At 42.0% G+C, this 19786-nt stretch overlaps 1 protein-coding gene across 1 annotated transcript in view; it reads left to right on the forward strand.

Annotated features, from left to right (window-relative positions):
- The first annotated feature begins 379 nt into the window (after nucleotides 1-379).
- The window catches only part of LOC121281554 (cell wall integrity and stress response component 4-like), a 29005-nt gene continuing 9598 nt past the window's right edge, over nucleotides 380-19786 (forward strand). The window contains exons 1-2 of the mRNA XM_041194516.1: nucleotides 380-854; nucleotides 1430-2113. Of these exons, the coding sequence (XP_041050450.1) occupies nucleotides 803-854; nucleotides 1430-2113 (736 nt within the window). The 5' untranslated portion in view covers nucleotides 380-802. The remainder of the gene's footprint in view (nucleotides 855-1429; nucleotides 2114-19786) is intronic.

The raw sequence follows: 19786 nt of genomic DNA on the forward strand, positions 1-19786 counted from the left end.
GAGAGAGAAGCAGAGTTAATCCGATGACCTTTCATTAGAAGTGTAAGAAGTTAGAGATTTAACAGTTTAGAAGCAAAGCGAGGGAAAAGGGCGGGCGGGGGCGGGGTGGAGACTGAAGTTACAACGCGCCTTTTGAGAGTAACTAAAGACCGCGTTGGATGTAACTGGCTAGTAACCAGCTTGCAGAGCCGGCTAACACCAGCCATTGTAACCAGTGTAGACTCTGAGCTGACCCAGGTACCTGACCCCGGCGTACGCTTCCCTCATTGGTGCAACGCCGTGTTGTGCAAGCAAGCAGCCTTTGTTTGGTTGGTTGGAAGACCAGCAAATAAATGTTGCAGCACATCCGCAAGTAGATTGGCACACCCACTGCAACAGGTTATTTACTGACAGCTGGCAAAGTCTTTCATGATTTTTCTTTTGGCAATCCCCTCTTAACCATACACTGGTGTCCAGTGAGATGTCCTTATATTTCCTTCACTTGTGGTGGACGTGATCTTGGTCGGCTGTTGGAGATTGCAGTGGGTTGGGTCTGTTGTCCACCTGACGCACAGCTCCAGTTTATATTGAGGTTAGGACACAAACCTCGGTTAATTCCTTTCAGTTCCGGCTGCAGGCAGTTGCTGCTCACATGGGGTGCGTTGTTTACCACACTATTTATGTAATTTCTGTTCTGGAGGATTTGGTTGCAGATTTGAACGTTCTCATTTAAATCTCGCGACCTTGTCTTAAATTTTTTTTTAATTTAACGGCTGGAGTGATTTTGGGGGAACCCAAAGGAATTGGAACCGTCTCAGAAACAATGTGGGCGAAGTTCGCGCTGCTGTTCTGCCAGCACTTTATTCTTTCGCTGTGTAAGTACAAGATATTATTAAATGGTGATTCGCTATTACATTTAAGTTAAAGGAAAAATAGACATTTAAATTTCAGTATAGTTAATTACCAATGGATTATCAATGAATATTCTAAGGTCCATATTCTAAATATTGTTCTGAAATAAAATTGATATTAAGCAAAGAAGACCCCTTTTGCTGCTTGGATCCCGGCTGTATTGTGGAAATAATTATTCAAAAATAAAATGTTATGAATGCCGATGGATCTTTCCAGCGACGGATGCAGTCATTTCGCGGTCTGTCCCGCAATCCTGTTTAATGCTCGGTGCAGTGTAACAGAACACTTAGGACCTGTCGTTCAGCCAAAGTCTTCTGTCAGCTCTGCTGAGATATTCGAGGGACTGAGCGCTTAACAAGCACCAGTCCTGTCAGTTGAGCGGAGAAGGAGTTTCGGGGGGTGGGTGTTGGGGAAAGAACTGGCACAGTGAGAAAGTGGTGGTTTAAACTAACAGTAGAGCAGATTAGATTCCGCGTTTCAGAGGTGAATATTTTCCTACGTGTTAAGTCAACAGTAAACGTTTCCTTTCTCTTTTCAGCGACTGATAGCCTGACTACGAGCGGAACAACAAGCGGAACAACACAAACTGGTTCTGCAACAAACGCAACTACATTTCTATCAGAAATCTCACTTACCGCTTCTATCTCCCCCACGCCTCTTACCACAACCCTGCAAAACGTAACAGCAACCAGTTCAAAAACAGATGTAGAAACATACTCTTCACTTTCTTTCATCAGTACAGCTGTACCCACAGACACAAGCCAGCTGACCAGCACTGTGTTACCCACTGCATCACGGAACTCCACTGCTGAAAGCAGTACACCTCTTAACACGACAACAGTGTTATCCACGTCAACTCCCAACATCACTTCCAATAGTTTAGCCACGGTGACGAGTTATTCACCTAACATAACAAATGTCTCATCTCAAAGTGATAATGCAACTAATACAACCTACAGTCCGCTGACAAGTAACACGACCCACACAACTTCACTTCATACTATTGCCACCAATAGTTCTTTCACAAGTAGGGAACCAACATCCCCTCCAAATAGCACCGGGCACAGAGAGGTCACCACAGTAAAAGCCTCTACTGTCACCTTCACAACAGCTGCTCCCAGCACCGCTCTATCATCTTCGAGCGCAACCTCCCTAGCAAGCACCAGCCTCTCAACCAACAGTACGGGAAAACAGGATAGAATTGCAGTTCCAAGCGATGCAGGTGAGACTTAACACGATCATTTCAAAGATTACGAGGAGTCTGTGCATCAGCACCCAAAGTAAAATCTTTGCAGATATTTACTGTGACCTTTGTCTATTTCCATTGGGCTCTGTGTATTTTTGTTGAAAAAGTGAGAGATGATAACATAATCAGCACTGCTGGCAGGGAGACAGGACAGTGCTAGTGACGTGAGGGCACTGAATCTGTCAATGCAGTTAAAAGGAGATCTCTTGGAAGCAACTTACTTCAATAACCATGAGGCTGTAAAATGCAAATGGATTTCTAGGCTTCATCTCAAGAGTTACAAAAGATTAAAGCCAAGAAGTAATGATCAGCCTATATAAAACCTTAAGAATTCAATTAGAGTACTGTATGCAGTATTGGGTTACACAGTACAGGGCGGATGTTGAGGTTTAAGAGAGTGCACTCTGCATTTCACCACAATGCTCCCTGACATAATGAAATGTCAATGTGGAGAAAAACATGGCTCAGACTGGGCACAGCCTGGCAAAGCTGGAGAACAACTTTTGAATATTTGAGTTTAGCTTTGCATGTCCTTCACCTGAAGTTCCCATACATAATAAATAACAGCGAGTGCCTTTAGCCTCACTGTTATTTTGACAGCAAATATGACCTGTTATGCCAGAAAATGGGTCAGCGCAGACCTGTGAAGAGAGAAGCAGCATTTGCGGGCATTGGCCTTTTATCAGAAGTGGTGTATGTGGAAATGAAAATCTCATTATAATCATGTTGTTTCTCCAACACTTTTTTCCTGATATTTGTACATCTCCCCACAGCACAGTGAATGTCTGGAAGTCTGAAATAACTCTCATAAGAGTCTTGCATCCTTTGTTCCTTAGTTCTATCCTTACTGTGTCCTTCCTTTCCATTGCTGTGATTGTGTCTTTTATCAATATTGCTGCCCCCCTCTTTTCCCAATTTCCCTTTCTTTTCTGAAGAGTTTATAGCTTGGAATAATTGGCTCCCAAACCCTTGTTGCCAGGTTTCTGTAATAGATAGTATAGCAGTGGGTCAAGTTTCTGCTAGTTATATCAGGTGTAATTGGTTGACTCCGCAGAAAAGAGTGAGGATTTGTAAACAATAACAACTTGTAATTATTTAGCGTCTTTAATGTATTAAAACTTCCAAGGTGCTTCACAGAGACATTACTGTGTAAAGCAAAATATGACACTGAGCCACTATAAGGTGATATTGGAGTAGATGATGGTCTGGTCAACTGTGTCAAATGCTGAAGACAGGTCAATAAGGATGAGAAGTGATAGTTTACCTGTGTTATAGTAGCAAATGATGACATTTATGATTTGAGATAAAAGCCATTTTGATAAACTTGAGTGTGTTATGACCAAAACCACATGCTTTTGTGTTCTCTGTTACCTGTTCCACTGGCTCAATATTCAATTCACTTTAATTAGACCGTGCCCACAAAACTGGCTATATCCTAGGGTGGAGTTGCGAGATTTCGCTGTTGGTTCAGGGTTGCATTCATTTTCTTAGCTTCACAGCACTAGCAGGCAAATTTTGTTTAAGCTTTTACATTTTAAATACATTTAATATAATTTTAAACTGACTATTATTTACCAATGAAATAGTTCAGAATAGTTTTGGAGGATTGAACATCTTCAATAAATGCCTATCTTTGCTGCAAAAAGAATGGTTGTAGATGTAGGGAAATTCCAAAATTAGGGGGATAGTCATAATCAGTGGACTGTAATGGGACTTTTAACCAATAAAGAGGGGAGGGTCTAGGCAAGAAAAGAATAACCTAAAGATTAATAAAAAAAAGACAAAAAGGTCAGAATACAGAAGGAAGGATAATATAAATAAATCTGTGAACAGGAAAAGTTACAGGAAGTAACTTTATATTTATATTGTATTAATAAAACAGTACCTGTTTATTGCTCTTCACAACATCATTGAATACTTTTTAATAGGGAAAAAAGAAACAATTGCATTGCACTTCCTGACTGCACTGGTTCACAGAAGATTTTAGCTTATGACTCTAACCCATACTCTTTACGTTGCGTTTGTGCTTTTAATGTATGTGTTTTACTCCAAGCATTCATCAACTTAACTCTTATTTGGTTAACTGCCCCCACCCTGCCCAGATGATGTATTTCTCATACTTTTTGACCTATCACACCTTTGGTTGCTGATAATCTGTGCATGGCAATACAGGAAATGTAGGACGTTTTGATTCTTCATCACCCCTGCTTTATATTTAACAGGTATTTCATTATTACTTCCTATAACTTCTCCTGTCCCCAGATTTATTTATGTTATCCTTATTTCCTTTTTATTCTGACCTTTTTTCTTACTTTTTAAAAAAATCTTTAGGTTTTTTGTTCTGCCCAGACCCTCCCCTCTTTATTGGTTAAAAGTCCTATTACAGTCCTCTGATTGTGGCTATCTCTCTGATTCTGGAATTTCCCTACATCTACAACTATTCTTTTTTGCTGTTCCTGTGCACCCACTTCCTTCCCCCTACTCCCTTCCCACACTGCCTCCAGTTCCAGGGTGCCCTGGTTACATTATTGTCTATTCTCCCCACAGCTTTGTTCCTTTTCCCCCATAGATAGTAAGTAAATTGTACTTGTTGGAGAGGACCATTTTCTGCAGTTTCCCCCTCCTATGCTGACTATCATCACATGCTCCTTTTCCTATACTTGTATCTCTCTAAGTGGTGCGACTGTCTTTTGGCATTGGCTATGCAGATATTTTTCTGCCTTCCTTATGTGTGGGAGTGTCTAACTCACACTTCAGCTCAATGTCTCTGAGTTGGGCTGACTCAAGAGATAGAAACTTTCCACATGTGTTCATCAGGCACAGCCCCACTCTCCTGAAATTCCACATTCTACTGTCCTGACACACTGCCTGGGCTGCCATTATCTACTCTGTATTTAGTTGGATCATTTTACTGTAGTCATTTAAGCAACTATATAGTTAAATATTTAAATTGTGAATAAATAATTGAGAAGTGAGCTTTTATATCTTGGACTCCAGTGGTCCTCTTCATTGGTTATGGAGTCACATTTCAGATTCTTCATTTTATTTCAGTGCTGTTATCACTATGATTCTCTGTGCTCTTTCTAAATATTCTTCTGTCACTGCTTGAATACTGTCTGTTCCTGTGAAGGGCCTTGGGATGTTTACCTTCTTAAAGGTGTTATATAAATGCAGGGTGTTGATGTTGGGCAGAATCTTGTCAGCCATGCAGAGATGGGTTTGGAGGTGGGACGGTGGGGAATTTTTGAAGGTTATTTATCAGGTCATCTACCTGATGTGTTTTCACCTCTGAGTGATCTTGTGGGTAACCAATTAGTAGCAATTAATTGTCCACTTGGGAGCAAATTGGTGATACTACTGGGATCTTCCCAAAGGTGGATGGGCTTCCTGCTGCTGAGGCTGAGTCCGATGGGCTGGCCTTATAATGATATGCAACTATATTAGAATGAGGTTCCCAACATCCGATGGTGAGAAGCATGGAGCACCATTGACAGGCTGAGCGGACGATCACAAACTCGTTTCATGACATTGTGAAATCAATTTTTGGCCTTTGTACCATATTGTCAGCTCACGCCACTGAATGTGCCTGACGCCAGCGAGCATGGAAAATCCTGGCCAATGCTTCTGTAAGATTCCAGCTTTGTCTGAAATTCTTCTGCTCCTGTGTCCATCTAGTAACAATGTGCCTGATTTCATGATGTTAACGGATCATTGGAAAGCTTTTATGGTCACTAGTTGGAGGAATATATTGATGAACTATAAAGGTTGCATATCATGTTTAAACAAATGTATTGAACGTCAATCAAACTGAATGTTATTTATAAATTCAAATTTAATATGAAGCCAAGGAGCAATGACTAATATTGTTGCTGATTTAAAAAAAAAGTGTATTTCATGATGGATACAGCTGTATTTGTCTTCAGACTAGTATGTCTGTATAACAGTTTATGAAACTTTTTTTTTTCACTTAGCCCTCATTTTATTGCTGGGCTAAATGTCTGTTCATTTAGGGCTCTTAGCATTCGAAATTTCAGGTATAAAAATCCCTGATTGTCGCTACAGAAATGTAAAATTTAAATGTTAAAATAATGGGTACACTGGTTGAGCTGTGCAACAGTTTCCAGCCAGTGGAAGCCAATATTGCCAGCAGAGAGCAAAATCCTGGTCCAGAGGGTGTGCATTGATGCTGAGACTCTGTTCATCAATTCATCACTGCATATAAACATGGGTCAGAGATTTCTGCTCTTGCACTTACCATCCTGTGTTTCTCCTGTTCATTAAGATTAATTGGGGGAAATCAAGGGCTGGTGAGTGCACCAGCAGGAAAACCTGGCCAATAACCGCAGTTAGGTTGAGTTACCTTTCCTATGATTTCCTTTAGTAAAATGTTTTTTTGATCATGAAAATAAATATTAATAGCAAACATTGAAATAAAACGGTGAAAGCTTTTTGCAATAAGGCATTTGCTGAGTAGCATACATTCTGAGTTATAATTTTAAAATAAAGAACTGCCATAAATGTTTAATATCAACAAGAGTACAGTTAAGATATACATAATAAACTAGGTAAAAAGCAAATACAGCCAAGCCATTATGGGTGGGTGCTCAATGAAGGTGTTTCCCTTATAGATATGGGGGCTGGGGGTGGGGCAGAGGAGAGAATCAGTCACATTGGACCATCTTTGATAATCTTCAATATCTGGATGTTGAATTAAAGAAGTATTGGTAAAGACTAAGGAGCAAGTCTCATGTTCATGGTGCACACATATTGCAGAATGGCCTCCAACAGGCTTTAGGCCCCTGATTGGCATATGCAAAGTGCCTAACCCTTGTTTCAGACACAAGCTGTGGACTTTTTGACTATATCAATATAGTGGATGGTATACTTCTGTCTTGTAAAGGTCAGACAATTCCTGTCCGCTATATTGGAGTTTTAAGCACGTATTTCATGTCTGAGAAACAAGTGTTGTGGCATTGAATTTCTAGGCCATAATGCCTGTCCATCTTGATGAATTCTATGCTTCCAATATTCTAGGGTCTATCCAGCAAATCAGTAGTTATTCAAACTTACCTTACAAAAAAAATCATCTCATCCACACAACAAAGGACAGCAGGGGATGCGGGCCTTCATTTTTACTGTGTGTGATAGTGTAAAAATGGGTAATAGTGAATTGGCAGCTCCTGTTTTACATCTCCCCAAATTTATATTTCCTTTGATTTCAGTCATTCAAACAAAATCATAATTTTAACAAGGTGACATTTAAGAAAATTGGAATTAAATTGAAGGAAAATCTCCTTTGACTTCAGTTGGAACCTTTCGAAGAAACTGTAACAGGCATTTTCAAGAATATATTACTTATAAACAAATACTTTTGATTTTGATTAGACAGAATTATGGATGGTCAGAGAGCCAAACCACGCTGTGATTCAAGTGGAAAATCCCTCTTTAAAACGGAAGTAAGATGCTGAAAATGATCTTTTATGAAACATTGGAGGCAATTACAAGTGTCTAGGAGTAACCTTGTCATGCATGGATTCCATATAATAGACCAAATGAGACTGTAAATCAATAATACCCAGTGAGTGATGAGAAAGTGTTTAGAAATTACTTATTCTATGGGTGCAAGGTATAAGTGCTTTATTTGAACAGGACCTTCCAACAAGAGAGATGTATACTTTGTATAAACTTGTTAAGAGGACTTTTAAGATAGTAAAGGTTTTAGTGTGGCTATTCATTCTACTGTAAGGAGGTACATTTCTAGCATTTAATTTTCTTGAAAATACTTGAAAAGTTCCAGTCATGCTCTTCAGCCCCTCAAGAAAGAAATATTAGTTGTTTACTGTAGGAGTAATTTAAGAGTTCCATGGGAAAAAAATTAAAGTTTTAGAGTGGTTGAAGAAGTAGTTGCACTGCTGATTACACTTTATAATTTTGTTCATTTTGCTACAAAGAGAGACATGTTTCTGAAACTTTTTGTCTTGCACTCCTCAAGATAAACCTAAGAATGCCAAATTTCAAATGACCACAATTTATACAACAGGAGAAAAGGGTTGTGATTGGTTGGCAAATTGACTCTGATTGGCTGATGTGTTGCCATGGAGAAAGCAACAGGGAACCATAGGCTCCCCAAACTCCCAGGTAATTCAAAAAAGGCACAAGGTTTGAACATATTCCTTTTGTTTGCTGGGAATGGCTCCCTGCATATGAATGTATGTCACTTCTAGCAAGCGTAAATGAACCATGTTACGAGCTTGACTGATTATTATAAAATGGTTGTTAATGTAGCTATTAACACACTCAGGATCGTTCAGCAAGTGCTGCCCAATCACAGCATCACATCTAATGGTAGATGTTTTGTTTTGGGTTTTGCAAGCATAGGCTGGTTGAGTACAATCTGAACTTTGTCTATTTGAACAACAAGTAAAGCAAGCTGTTTTAAACTGCTACTATGCTGGGGCTACACAAGAAGTATTTTCAACTAACAAATGCTGTCAGCAGTCCAAAAAAATGTTCTACCTACCACATAATTTAACAATATCATGTATGAATTTTGTTGCTGGTGTGATGCCAGGGGCATGGGCCCAACAACTGGCTGAGTGAGTCAAACAGCATGTTCCTTGGTTGTACACAATAGGCAAAGTATGGATCATACTCAACTTTGCACTTGTAAAAACCCAAAACAAAATGTCTATTCTTAGAGGGGATTCCATGATTGGGCAGCACTTGCTGAACGATCCTGAGTGCACTAATAGTTACACTAACAACAATTTAAGATAATTAGTCGAGTTCGTAATGTGACATACATGCATGTGCAGGGACCCATTCTCTGCAAATAAAAGGAAGATGTTCAAGCCTTGCACCTTTTTTGCGTTACCCAGGAGCTTGGAGAGCCCATAATTCCCTGTTGCTTTCTCCCTGGCAATGATTTGGCCAATCAGAGTCGGTTTGCCAACCAATCAGCACCCTTTTCTTCCATAGTATAACTTGTGTTCATGTGAAATTTGGTATTCTTGCATTTTTCCTCATGAGTGTAAGATGAAAAGCTTCCGCAACATATCTCTCTTGTCAGCAATATTCGAGCTCCATTTTACCATATGAGTCATCCTACAAAAGGCTATGTTTGCAATATGTTACAATGTGTGACAAATTCTAGGATACATTGAAGGAATTATAAGTATGCACGAGGGTAGGGATCTTGGCATTAAATGTGTTTTATTAACATGAGATAAAACTTGCATGCAGCATTGATACTTTCTAAATGTAGGAATAAGTGCAGGCAGAGAATGGTGCAACTAGCAAACTTGTAATTTCATTTACTTCTTTTCTCAAAGTTCCATCTTTGCCCTTATGATGGGAGAGGGACAAAAGGAAATTTCATATTTCATGTTGCATCCATTTTTAATGAAGATGAGACTGTAGATAATCCAGTTATTCCTTTTAAGTCTGTCTTTTTCCTTTTTTCCCAGTGGTGTTTTTCATCTGTGGTTGAGGGGGTGATTGGGAAAATATACTCCCAGGCATATATCTCTGAAAGGGGCCACTACAAGTTCAAGTTGTTGTTGTTGTATAATGGCCTCAGCATGGTCTCCCTCCAATTTCCTTCCCTGTTCTGAAGTACTTTGCTGTCCATTTGATGATTGATCATAGAAATATTCTTGAGTTTTGGAGACTGGTGTTCAGTACATCATGTGTATAGGTTGTGGCGCCGTGCTACTGCGCAGTAAACATTTACCATTCATTCATTTAAAAGAAAAATGTTCTAAAGGGTGTGGATGATATTAGCAAGGCTGTAATGACTTCCCATGGCAGTTGCCCTGAAAATATGTTATTGTTCCTTCAGTCTGAATCACTGCTGTCTTTTGTGGTACTGGCACTGGTAGGGTTCATTTATAAGTAAATACCATTTTTAATTATCCTATAATTTTGTCTTTGCTACAAGTAGGCAAAGAATACATTCTAATTCAGTAAACAGTTGTGGTTAGGTACACTGTATTCCGGACTGATAAGCATCTAGTCTTAACAGGTGGCGACACGTTGGTTTGGATTTTTCTCATTTTGCTCCTCCTCTTCTTCCAAAAAGCAAAGATACAGTTGTAATTCTAAAAGGAAGCCCTTTGTCCCTTTGCATGAACTGATAGCCAAATAATGCCAGCCTCAAAACAAATGACACAAAGACAGATGTTAAAGCCATTGGCAACTGAAAAAACCCTACAAAATATTCCTCTTTAAAATCCAACACAAACAGGCTTTACTTTCCACCCTAATTTGAATAGACTGCCCAAAAACAGACAGGTGCTTCCTGTGGTTGCTGGGGAAAATGGCAATCTGAAATGGGGTGGGCCAGAAAGCCGGAACTCTGACTAATTTTCCGACTGGTTCTCTGTAAAATTGTAAAATTAAGGCTAACATGGCTTGATTAGATGACAAGGAGGATATATTTTAATTGGGATTCTCCAATTTAAGGGTGTGCGTTACACACAAACTCCAGTGGGCAGGAAATGCCAGCATCAAAAGTGCTTGCATGAAATTCAACGTTATGGTAATATCCAGATCAGGAAACTCAACTTTTCTTAGTTGTTTTTCCCACTTAAAAAAAATGCACTCAAAGAGATAAATGTGCTAATTATGCATTAATTCTGCCCTAGTAGATGGCACATGTAAGGACTGTAACTGCCTAATTAATGGATGTTTGCTGAGAAGGATTCCAATTACAGGGTGTCATGCTTTTAGTGGTACCGTATGAAAGAAAGGGTGTCAGAGTGACCGCCAACAGCAACCTGTATTTATGTGCGTCTCCAACATTGTACTTTGTTACATGCTGCTTCATAGGAGCGTTATCAGACAAAATTTGAGAACGAGCCATGTAAATAGCTATTAGGACAGATTGATCAAAGAGTTAAGTTTTAAGGAGAAACTTAAAGGAGGAGAAAGAGGTAGGAAGATGGTTTAGGGAGAGAACGGGAGAGATCTATGGAGGGAATTCCAGAACTTGCAGCCAAGACAGTTGAAGGTATGGTCGCAAATGGTGGAGCGAAAGAAATCGGGGATGTGCAAGATGCCAGAATTGGAAGATCATACCCTGGGTTTGTCACAATGCCACTATTTATATCTGTAGGCCCTGGCTCTCCATCATGGAGAATTGTCATCACAAGGACTGGGTTGTCACCTCTGTGTTGCAGCCATGCAGATATCTTGCAAATATAGGGCAGTAACAGTCAGCTGTGACCTGAAATTTGTCTTAACTTTCTTAATTGTAGACATTCTGTAATTCTCATCTTTGGATAATGGTGCCTTGGAGAAGCAAAGAGGGTAACCGTCTCTGCAAAAACTTATGGCAGCACCTCCTCCACTTTAGCAGCCATCAGAATCCTGGGCTCCTTCAATATGTGCCTGCAAACTTATGTCTGTACCTTAGCTTTTTGTTCCCCTTACTTTTGTTTGCCAGTTCTTAGGGCAGAATTTTACATTCCACTGCGAGCGTGTTTGTAGGCACGGGGGGGGGGGGATGACGATAACCATCAAATTTCACAGATGGCCTTCCCACTGGGCTCCCGCCTGCCTGGACCTCTCCACAATTTTACGCTTGGATGGTGAGGCCTAGGCTGGCCTGTCCACCCTTGCCTCATTTGAGGCCCTTAAGTAGCCAATTATTGACCACTTAAGGGCCGTTTCCCACCCAGGCTGGCGGGAGCAATTCAGGGACAGAGGAGGAAGCCTGAAAATAAACTGTGTTTGGGCTTCAGGTGGGAAGTGGGCAGGTGTGTGTGTGTGTGTGTGTGTGTGTGTGTGTGTGTGTGTGTGGGGGTAGTGGGGGGGCACACCCATTAGCAGCTTCCTTTTAACATGGAGCACACCCCGAGAAGGTCTGGCTCCTGCAGGCCCTCCCTAGACCCCACCACCTCCCCAGGCCTTTCTACCAACACCTTCAAACCTGTCTGCCCACCTTCCTGGGCCTCACTCTGCTCCCTGCCCTGAGATCCCTAAAACTTACCTGGTCCTGCAATCCTGGGACTTAGGCTCAGGGGACTGCTTGCTCTGGCTGGCAGCTCTCTGAGTCAGGACTTCCTCCCAAGGGAGAGGCGTAAATCCGGCCTCCAGCCAATTAACATTTGTTGGAGCGTTAAATGGCTGCAGGGCAGGCAGTATCGACGGGGATGTGTTCTCTGCCGGCTCTTCGGATGGCGAGAAGGGAAATCTCACTATCCTAAAAATCCTGGCCTTAGTCTCCTCCTTATTACATTTGGCCAAGGCTGCTCATAAGTTCAGATGCTTTTTGACCCTTAGTTTCCAGAGTGTATCAGAATTTTTGTGACCCTATTATTTCTTTTTAATTGTTCCCATTTCTTTATGTTTTACTTACATAGAGTTTTCCACTCTGGCCTCCTTACAAACATCAGAATCAGACCGTGGTACCATGCGTAATTTTAATAATGAATTGCCTTTGGAAAATTGGGTGCCAATGACACACTACCATTCAACTGGGTGCAAAGGATAGGGCATGAATTTCTGGAGGGGGTTTCTCCCATCCATCATAACTTTAGTGGATCCTTAGGAAAATGGCGTAAGTGCTGTCTTTCATGATTTCTGAGGCTCTTCTGCAATTGGTGCAGCTCCTGCAGAAATCGTGTCTCTGGGCTTCTAACAATTTGCGTGGAAACTGTGCCTACATTGAATGATCTTGGCTCATAAGCCTTACTAAAATAGAATCAAAACATTGCAAGGAAAAAGATGTGAATAACTGCAGCTTATCATGCAGCATGAGAATTTTTAGATTGTATTATTTTGTTATTTCAGCATGATGGATAGTGCAGCTTGTGCTTTGATCAAAAGAGCAACTTGAGTTCTAGGCAGCATGTTTTACCCAGAGCCTTCTGACAAGTAGAAGGCACAATGAAATGGAAAACGAGTACATTTTTAGCTTTGTTTATGATGTTGCTACTCATTGAGACACAGATAAATCAGTTTAACTGGTAAATGAGATTAGAAATTCTAGTTTACTGGTTGGGTAATTTTATTCTTTAATATAAGTTTGCTCAGCTTTCTAAGTCAATAAATCATCACATCATTTATGAATGGCATCAACATGACAAAATGATTCGTGGGTTTTCTGCCTTTCTTATGTGAAAACAATGCTCCTTTAAAGATTATTTGAGGGGATGGCAGTTCTTAACTGATGGTGTTTTTGAATCAAATAAGGTTAAAATTTGCTTTTCTGGGGCAACATATTTCTTTATTATTTAATATTAAATGTTGATAGCATCATATGCCAGTTTACTGGAAAGGATATACAGTAACTATTTAAATAGATATATGATCTGGTGAACAAAAATATTAAAATATTCCTCTGTTTTAAACAGAGGCATAGGTTTTATGTCTTTTCCTGTCGATTGCCCTGACCTGTATCTCTGAGGGACATTACTTCTGACCAAGGGGTCATTAGCATGCTGGAGGTATACTCCTCAGGCCTCTGCTTGGCAGCCTCGACAGAAAGTGGGCAGAGTCCTGATAAATAGGCTTCAAGCACCTGCTGTAATATGAGATACAGGAAGCTCTGCACAACCTGAAAAACCAATTTAGTGACCCCACCTTCACCCTATGCAGATGCTTTGTGGGCACAGTGAAACCTGTCTAGATGAACACTCCCCAAAAACAAGCACCAGCAAAAAAAAACACACTTATTTAGAAACCCAAGTAGCTTATATGGCAAAAGAGACACTACGAAACCAGGTAAACTTGCAAATTGTGAACTTCCGGGAGCATTCAGTACACCAAGCCCTTTTACAATGTAAAACACCAGACATGGTCTATTATAAAGCTGCTGTATCTGGAACTTTCACTGATTTGAGATCGCTGATGCTCCCCCTTGCTGCTTGCTCCCTTTCTGTGTCTAAATTCTTGTGAGTTCAGTATATCAGCACAAGGCAAGAGTAGGTTTTGTGAAAGAAATGGCTTTTGTGGAATGGAGAACTCTTGAACCAGCATGCAGAGTTAGAGAAACTGCTCTGTCTCTGGGACTGAATGCTTGTACGGCTCTGTCCAAGGACAGAGCATTTTTTCTGTTACTGTGGCTGCTGGGTAAATGACTTCCACATTTAATTGAAAAGTTTTAAGGTACATATGATGACCATTTTGAAAATGAGGACACCTGCAAGATGATACCAATGTTTATGGTGTCTGTAATTCACAGATTTCACTGCACTTGCATAGGCCCAGGATGTAGAAAGATGTTTCATCCCCTCCAGTAAACCATCAAATGTGAGACACTTGGGCCAAACATGTTTTGTGTCCAAAATTCAAACAGTGTAAATGGCATAAAACACAGTCAAGGTCATATTTCCCTCATTTGCAAAATATTTTACATATGCCTGGCCTAATAATCTGCATCCACGTGATCAATCTCTGGAAAATCTTGGGACGGTTTCAATTCCGCATGGGGATTCTATGTACACACATGGAGTCTCAAGTCTAATGATTTTGCATGAGCCTAATATAGGTGATAAGGGTTTGTTTTGATGCCTGCTGAATTTACCTTGTGTTCTGTTAGGATGTCTGAAGGTGAAAGTAACAAAACTTGCGTGGGAAATGGGATAGACTTTGGGAAAGAGCATTATTGTTAGGTTAAGAACTTCAGTGAGCTTAAAACTGAGCTTAGTGTTGGGTATGAGAGGAGGAGTCATGGTTGTTGGATAAATCACTTGTAAATAGTTTTGGGACAATGTTCCCACAAAATTGTCCTTGTACTGCGTGGGCTAAAGATGCCTCTGAGCACTATTTATTTGTCCATGGGCAGCTTCCATTTTAAGTCACTGAACTTTCATGAAGATGAGAGCAGCTCTTTTATTTCAATGCATGATACATTCCAGATTACTGCATGGCTGTGCACACCCACATCCTAGAGGGATCATTACTCCCAAGCAATGGGAGGAAAGAGACTGAGTTCCATGTCTTTATTAGTATAAATATCATTTGAAGTGATTGTACCCAACTTGTGCTAAATAGTAAATTAATGTATTTCTCTTATGCAAAAAAAACTTCAAAAGTGCTGTTTCCACTCCATACAGTGTGGCCAAGTTTCCTTGGTATGGTTGTTCCCAGCTATGCTGACCCTGCCAGAGTTCCATGTGGTCTGGACAAATATTATTTAACTCACATTTCCTTGAGGGTTCAGGCAACTTCCACGACCTGGAGCTCAGCTAACGAGGGAACCTTCAGAGCAGAATGGCTCACATTGTCATAACTTCATCTACATATGCAGTCCTGACTGAGTTGCTGGAATAGGAACTCCAGCAGTTCCACCCCCATGGCAACACCTGCTTTCTGAAGGACGGATCTAACCATTTTCCATTGTTTTAGGAACCTTGCTGGTCGCCCTCCAGAATTATGTCAGCGGTTCGATGGAAACCTGAGTAATTTTGGCCACAATATCATTTGCCATCATTATTTAAGGGGGAAGTAATTTATTTTAAATTGTGGGACCACTTCCCAGACAAAATGATTTAAAAACCTGCCATAGGACTCATATGTCTAGTCCTATTACATCCTAATGACAGGATTACTGTAGAAAAGGATAGATAGATTAGTTGAGGACGGAACAGGCCAGTGAGGAAATCTGGTTTTGTTTTGCTGATACTTAAAACCATGAGAGAAATATGAAGAAGCGTTATTATAGGCAGGGTGATGTAGAGGACCCTATGTGTATGTTTAATTCTGATGTAGTCTTAGTTGGTTCTGTAGTATAGTGTTAGAACTGTTAGCTCAGTCAGCCTTTTTTAGCATGTTTTCTTGGAATTGTATAATGGTGCTTTAACAGTGTTGTCACTTTTGCAAGATAGATGCTGAAACTAACACAAGGGTGACAGATTGCAATAGTTTTTTAATGTTTACACTGGAGAATTAAAATGCAGTTAATGGCAATTTTCTCTATTATGCATCCTTGAATTTGAGGTGCCTGAAAGAAATTTCGTACAACATTGATTTGATGTTAGTGATCACATTTTGGAGTTCAACACTCCATCTGGCACCCTTTCATAACCTTGCACATCTGAACAAATGTTCAGCAGGAAGAAACCCCCTTCAAGAGTTAAAGGGATCATTAACTACTCATAGATTAGTTGCTGGTTGACTTCTTCTGACTGTTGTTATAATTCTACAAGTGTTTGGTGCTTTCCATAGTTGTTTCAAGTTGCCAAAATCTACAGGGAGTGGTGTAGCAGGTGCTAAAGGACTTCTTGCTGACTTCAAGGCTTCTGCACAAACCAGTCTCTCCAAGGCATGAGTGCACAAATAGGCATTCCCTTTGGAATACAGCATGACTTGGAGAATGCACAAATTCCAATTAGAGCAGGATAAGCTGCTGGAAGAGGGAGTGGGGAGAAGGACTCTCAGTAGAAGGCCATATCTACCAGGGTGTTCTGGGAGTGATTCTCTTATTGAACTTTGAGGTACAGAGGGATCTGGGTCCTGGTACACGAATCAGGAAAATTTAATAAGCAGACACAGCAAGCAATTGGGAAGGCAAATGGAATGTTGTAATTTATTACAAGGGGAATGGAATATAAAAGTAGGGATGTTGTACAGGGTGTTGGTGAGACCACATCTAGAGTACGGTGTACAGTTTTGATCTCCTTCCTTGAAAAGATATAAATGTGGTAGAAGCAGTTCAGAGAAGGTTCACTTGACTGATGCCTGGGGTAGGAGGTTATCTTACGAGGAAAAATTGGACAGGCTGGGCCTGTATCCATTGGAGTTCAGAAGTTTGAGAGTGGATCTTATTGAAACATATAAGATCCTGAGGGGACTTGACAGGGTGGATACTGAAAGGCTGTTGCACCTTGTGAGAGAGACTAGAACTAGGGGACACAGTTTAAAAATAAGGGGTCTCCCATTTAAGACGGAGATGAGAAGACTTTTTTCCCTCTCAGAGGGCCTTGAATTTTTGGAACTTCCTTCCCCAGAGAGCAGTGGAGGTGGATTAATGAATATTTTTAAGGCAGATGTAGACAGATTCTTGATTAACAAGGGAGTCAAAGGTTATCGGGAGTAAGTGAAATTTGGAGTTGAGGCCACAGTCAGATCAGCCATGAACTTATTGAATGGTGGAGCAGGCTTGAGGGGCCGAATGGCCTGCTCCTGCTTCATATGAAACCTCAGTATGGAACAATTGGCTGAACTTTAGGCTCCCCCAGGCAGGTTGGCAGGTGAAACGTGGGGGGGGCTCGAGGTGTAAAATTGGGCGCAATGCCATGAATGCCATCCCCATTCCTACTTGCCCACCCCCGAACTCACTGCAATTTTACCTGTGGCTGGAGAAGTGTCATGAGGCTAGCCAGCCAATTGAGGCCCTTAAATGACATATTAGTGGACACATTGGGGCCACTTCTCACCACTGCTGGAATTTAACTTGAGCTAGGCAGAGGCCAGCTTTCACTGCTCGAGCTGCTGGTGGACATGTGGGGAGAGGTTCCTTCTTTACGGGCCTATCAGAGATATCCCACCCCAAGGTCTTCCTTCCCCAAATGCCCTGTCCACCCTAGTCTCCCACTCCCATTGGCAGGGCCTACCAGTCTGGCCCCACGATACTACCACCACCCCCCCCCAAGACTTCCTTTGCATCCAGCTCCAGCGCCGATCATTGTTGGGGACAGGGTGTAATCCCAGCAATGGTTACCGCTCCATGGTGTTGCTGGGACAAGCTCTCAGAGGCAGCATGTCCTCCTCAGGTGAGGCCAGAGTTCTCAAATCAAATGATGGCTGCAGGATGAGCTGGCCAAACTGAGGGCTCATTCCTGACATTTATGCTGGGGGGCAGATACACTAAGCCCTGTGTAAAATGCAGGCCAAGGTGTGCACTTCAGTAAGAACACCCACTCTGAAATCTGCCACCTGCTGCAAACACAACTGCAACCTCAGAGTAAGACAAGGACTGCACTGCCCATAACCTTGAAGTGATCGTGAGAATGAACTTTTGTGTGTCTGACTTTTTCCAGGCTGGGACTGAAGATATTTGCAACATTTTGGGGTTTCCTGTCCACAGTTGCATAAGGTTCTCCATCATTGAGAATTAACCATATATCGTTTTCTCTTGCAAGAGAGAAGCAGGCAGAGCAAAGGCACCTTCTCTGGGATTGCTGACTTCCCTTTGGTGCTATTGAATGCACCCATGTCATCTTAAAGTTGTTCCATGTCAACTCTGCCCTACACCTGAACCAAAAGGGATTCTATTCACTCAGTGTCCAGCTGGTGTGTGACCCTAGGTAGAGCAACATGCAGGTCATTTCTTCTCCGTCGATGCTGCCAGACCTGCTGAGTTTTTCCAGGTAATTCTGTTTTTGTGTTGTCAATGCTAGTATCCTGACAGCAGTCATGATGACTTCATTTTGTGACAGCCTGCTGTGCCAACTGCACTTGAGTCACCATAGCAAACCAAAGGGTGGATACTGGGTGACGAGCTAGTCACTGACCACCTGGCTGATGACAAACCATGCACATGTGGGCAGCATCCAGACAATGTAAGCCCTGCTGCCACCCAAAATGTGATAGAACAGACAACTGGCAGGCTGAAACAATGCCTCTGCTGCCTGTACTATTGCGTACTCACTGAGCAGAGTGGGTGTCAAGATTTCACATAGTTGTGAAACCAGTTTGCAATTGTCTGCTCTGCCTGTCGATGGCGGGCTGCGATTCCTGTCGTGGGATGTTGGGAACCTCATTATAATACTTCTGCATATCATAAACCCAGCCTGCCAGAATCATCCTCCCTATGCTGGATCGTGTGGGAATGTCGGTGTGATTGCTGATGTGTTTCACAACAGCATGTATAAGGCGTGCACCTGGCTGGCTGCATTTCGCTTGGGACTTTGTGGTTTGTTGGCCTGCCTTGCTTCGGGCAGCACTTGCAGTCATCAACACCCAGGCTTCACAGACAGCACCACATCACTTTTAGGACGGTCAAGGCAGCTCTACCTACCAGACCAGCCATAAGGCAGGGGTGGCTTTTCAACAGCTGCAGTGCTAAGGCTTGGTTGGGGAAGGGGTAGAACTGGCCTCGGGCAAGGGAAGAGGCTGCAGGGCAAGGGCATTACTGGGGAAGTGGGGTATCCCAGGGTGTGTGTGTGTGGGGGCACATGTTGATCTGTGCAAATAGTCTCAAGAGGGTGAGGGCTGAGGAGGCAGTCTCCAGAGGAGATGAGGCCAGATGGAGATGTGAGGGTATGTGTGTGAGAATGGGTGGTGATGTCCCTTGAGCTGGCCGTGAGATGCCAGAGAATATGTGATGGGCTTGGGTGTGTGAGTTTAGAGTGATGAGATGGTCGCCTTACCCTGGCGGCACGGATGAGATCATTCATTCTCTTTCTGCATTTGATGGCATATCTCTTCTATGCAGCATTGGCACTGATCACCACTGCTATTGCCTACCAAGCCGGAGTGGTAATGTTGCTGCCTCTCTTGCGGTCAGAGCCGGGGTAGAGGATATCACAGTGGGCATCCATGGTGTCCAAGAGGTACCTGTGGGATGTGTCACTAAACCTGGGGGCTGCAGTCTTCTTACCTTTCAAGGCCACGTCTGTTTTGCAGTAGTTCTTGGCTGGAAGCACTGGGAGCTGTGTATGTGGCTGTGCTTTGAACGTGGCATCCAGCGTGATGAAGCGG

This window comes from Carcharodon carcharias, chromosome 8, assembly GCF_017639515.1.
Source record: "Carcharodon carcharias isolate sCarCar2 chromosome 8, sCarCar2.pri, whole genome shotgun sequence".
In the NCBI taxonomy this organism is placed as follows: Eukaryota; Metazoa; Chordata; class Chondrichthyes; order Lamniformes; family Lamnidae; genus Carcharodon; species Carcharodon carcharias.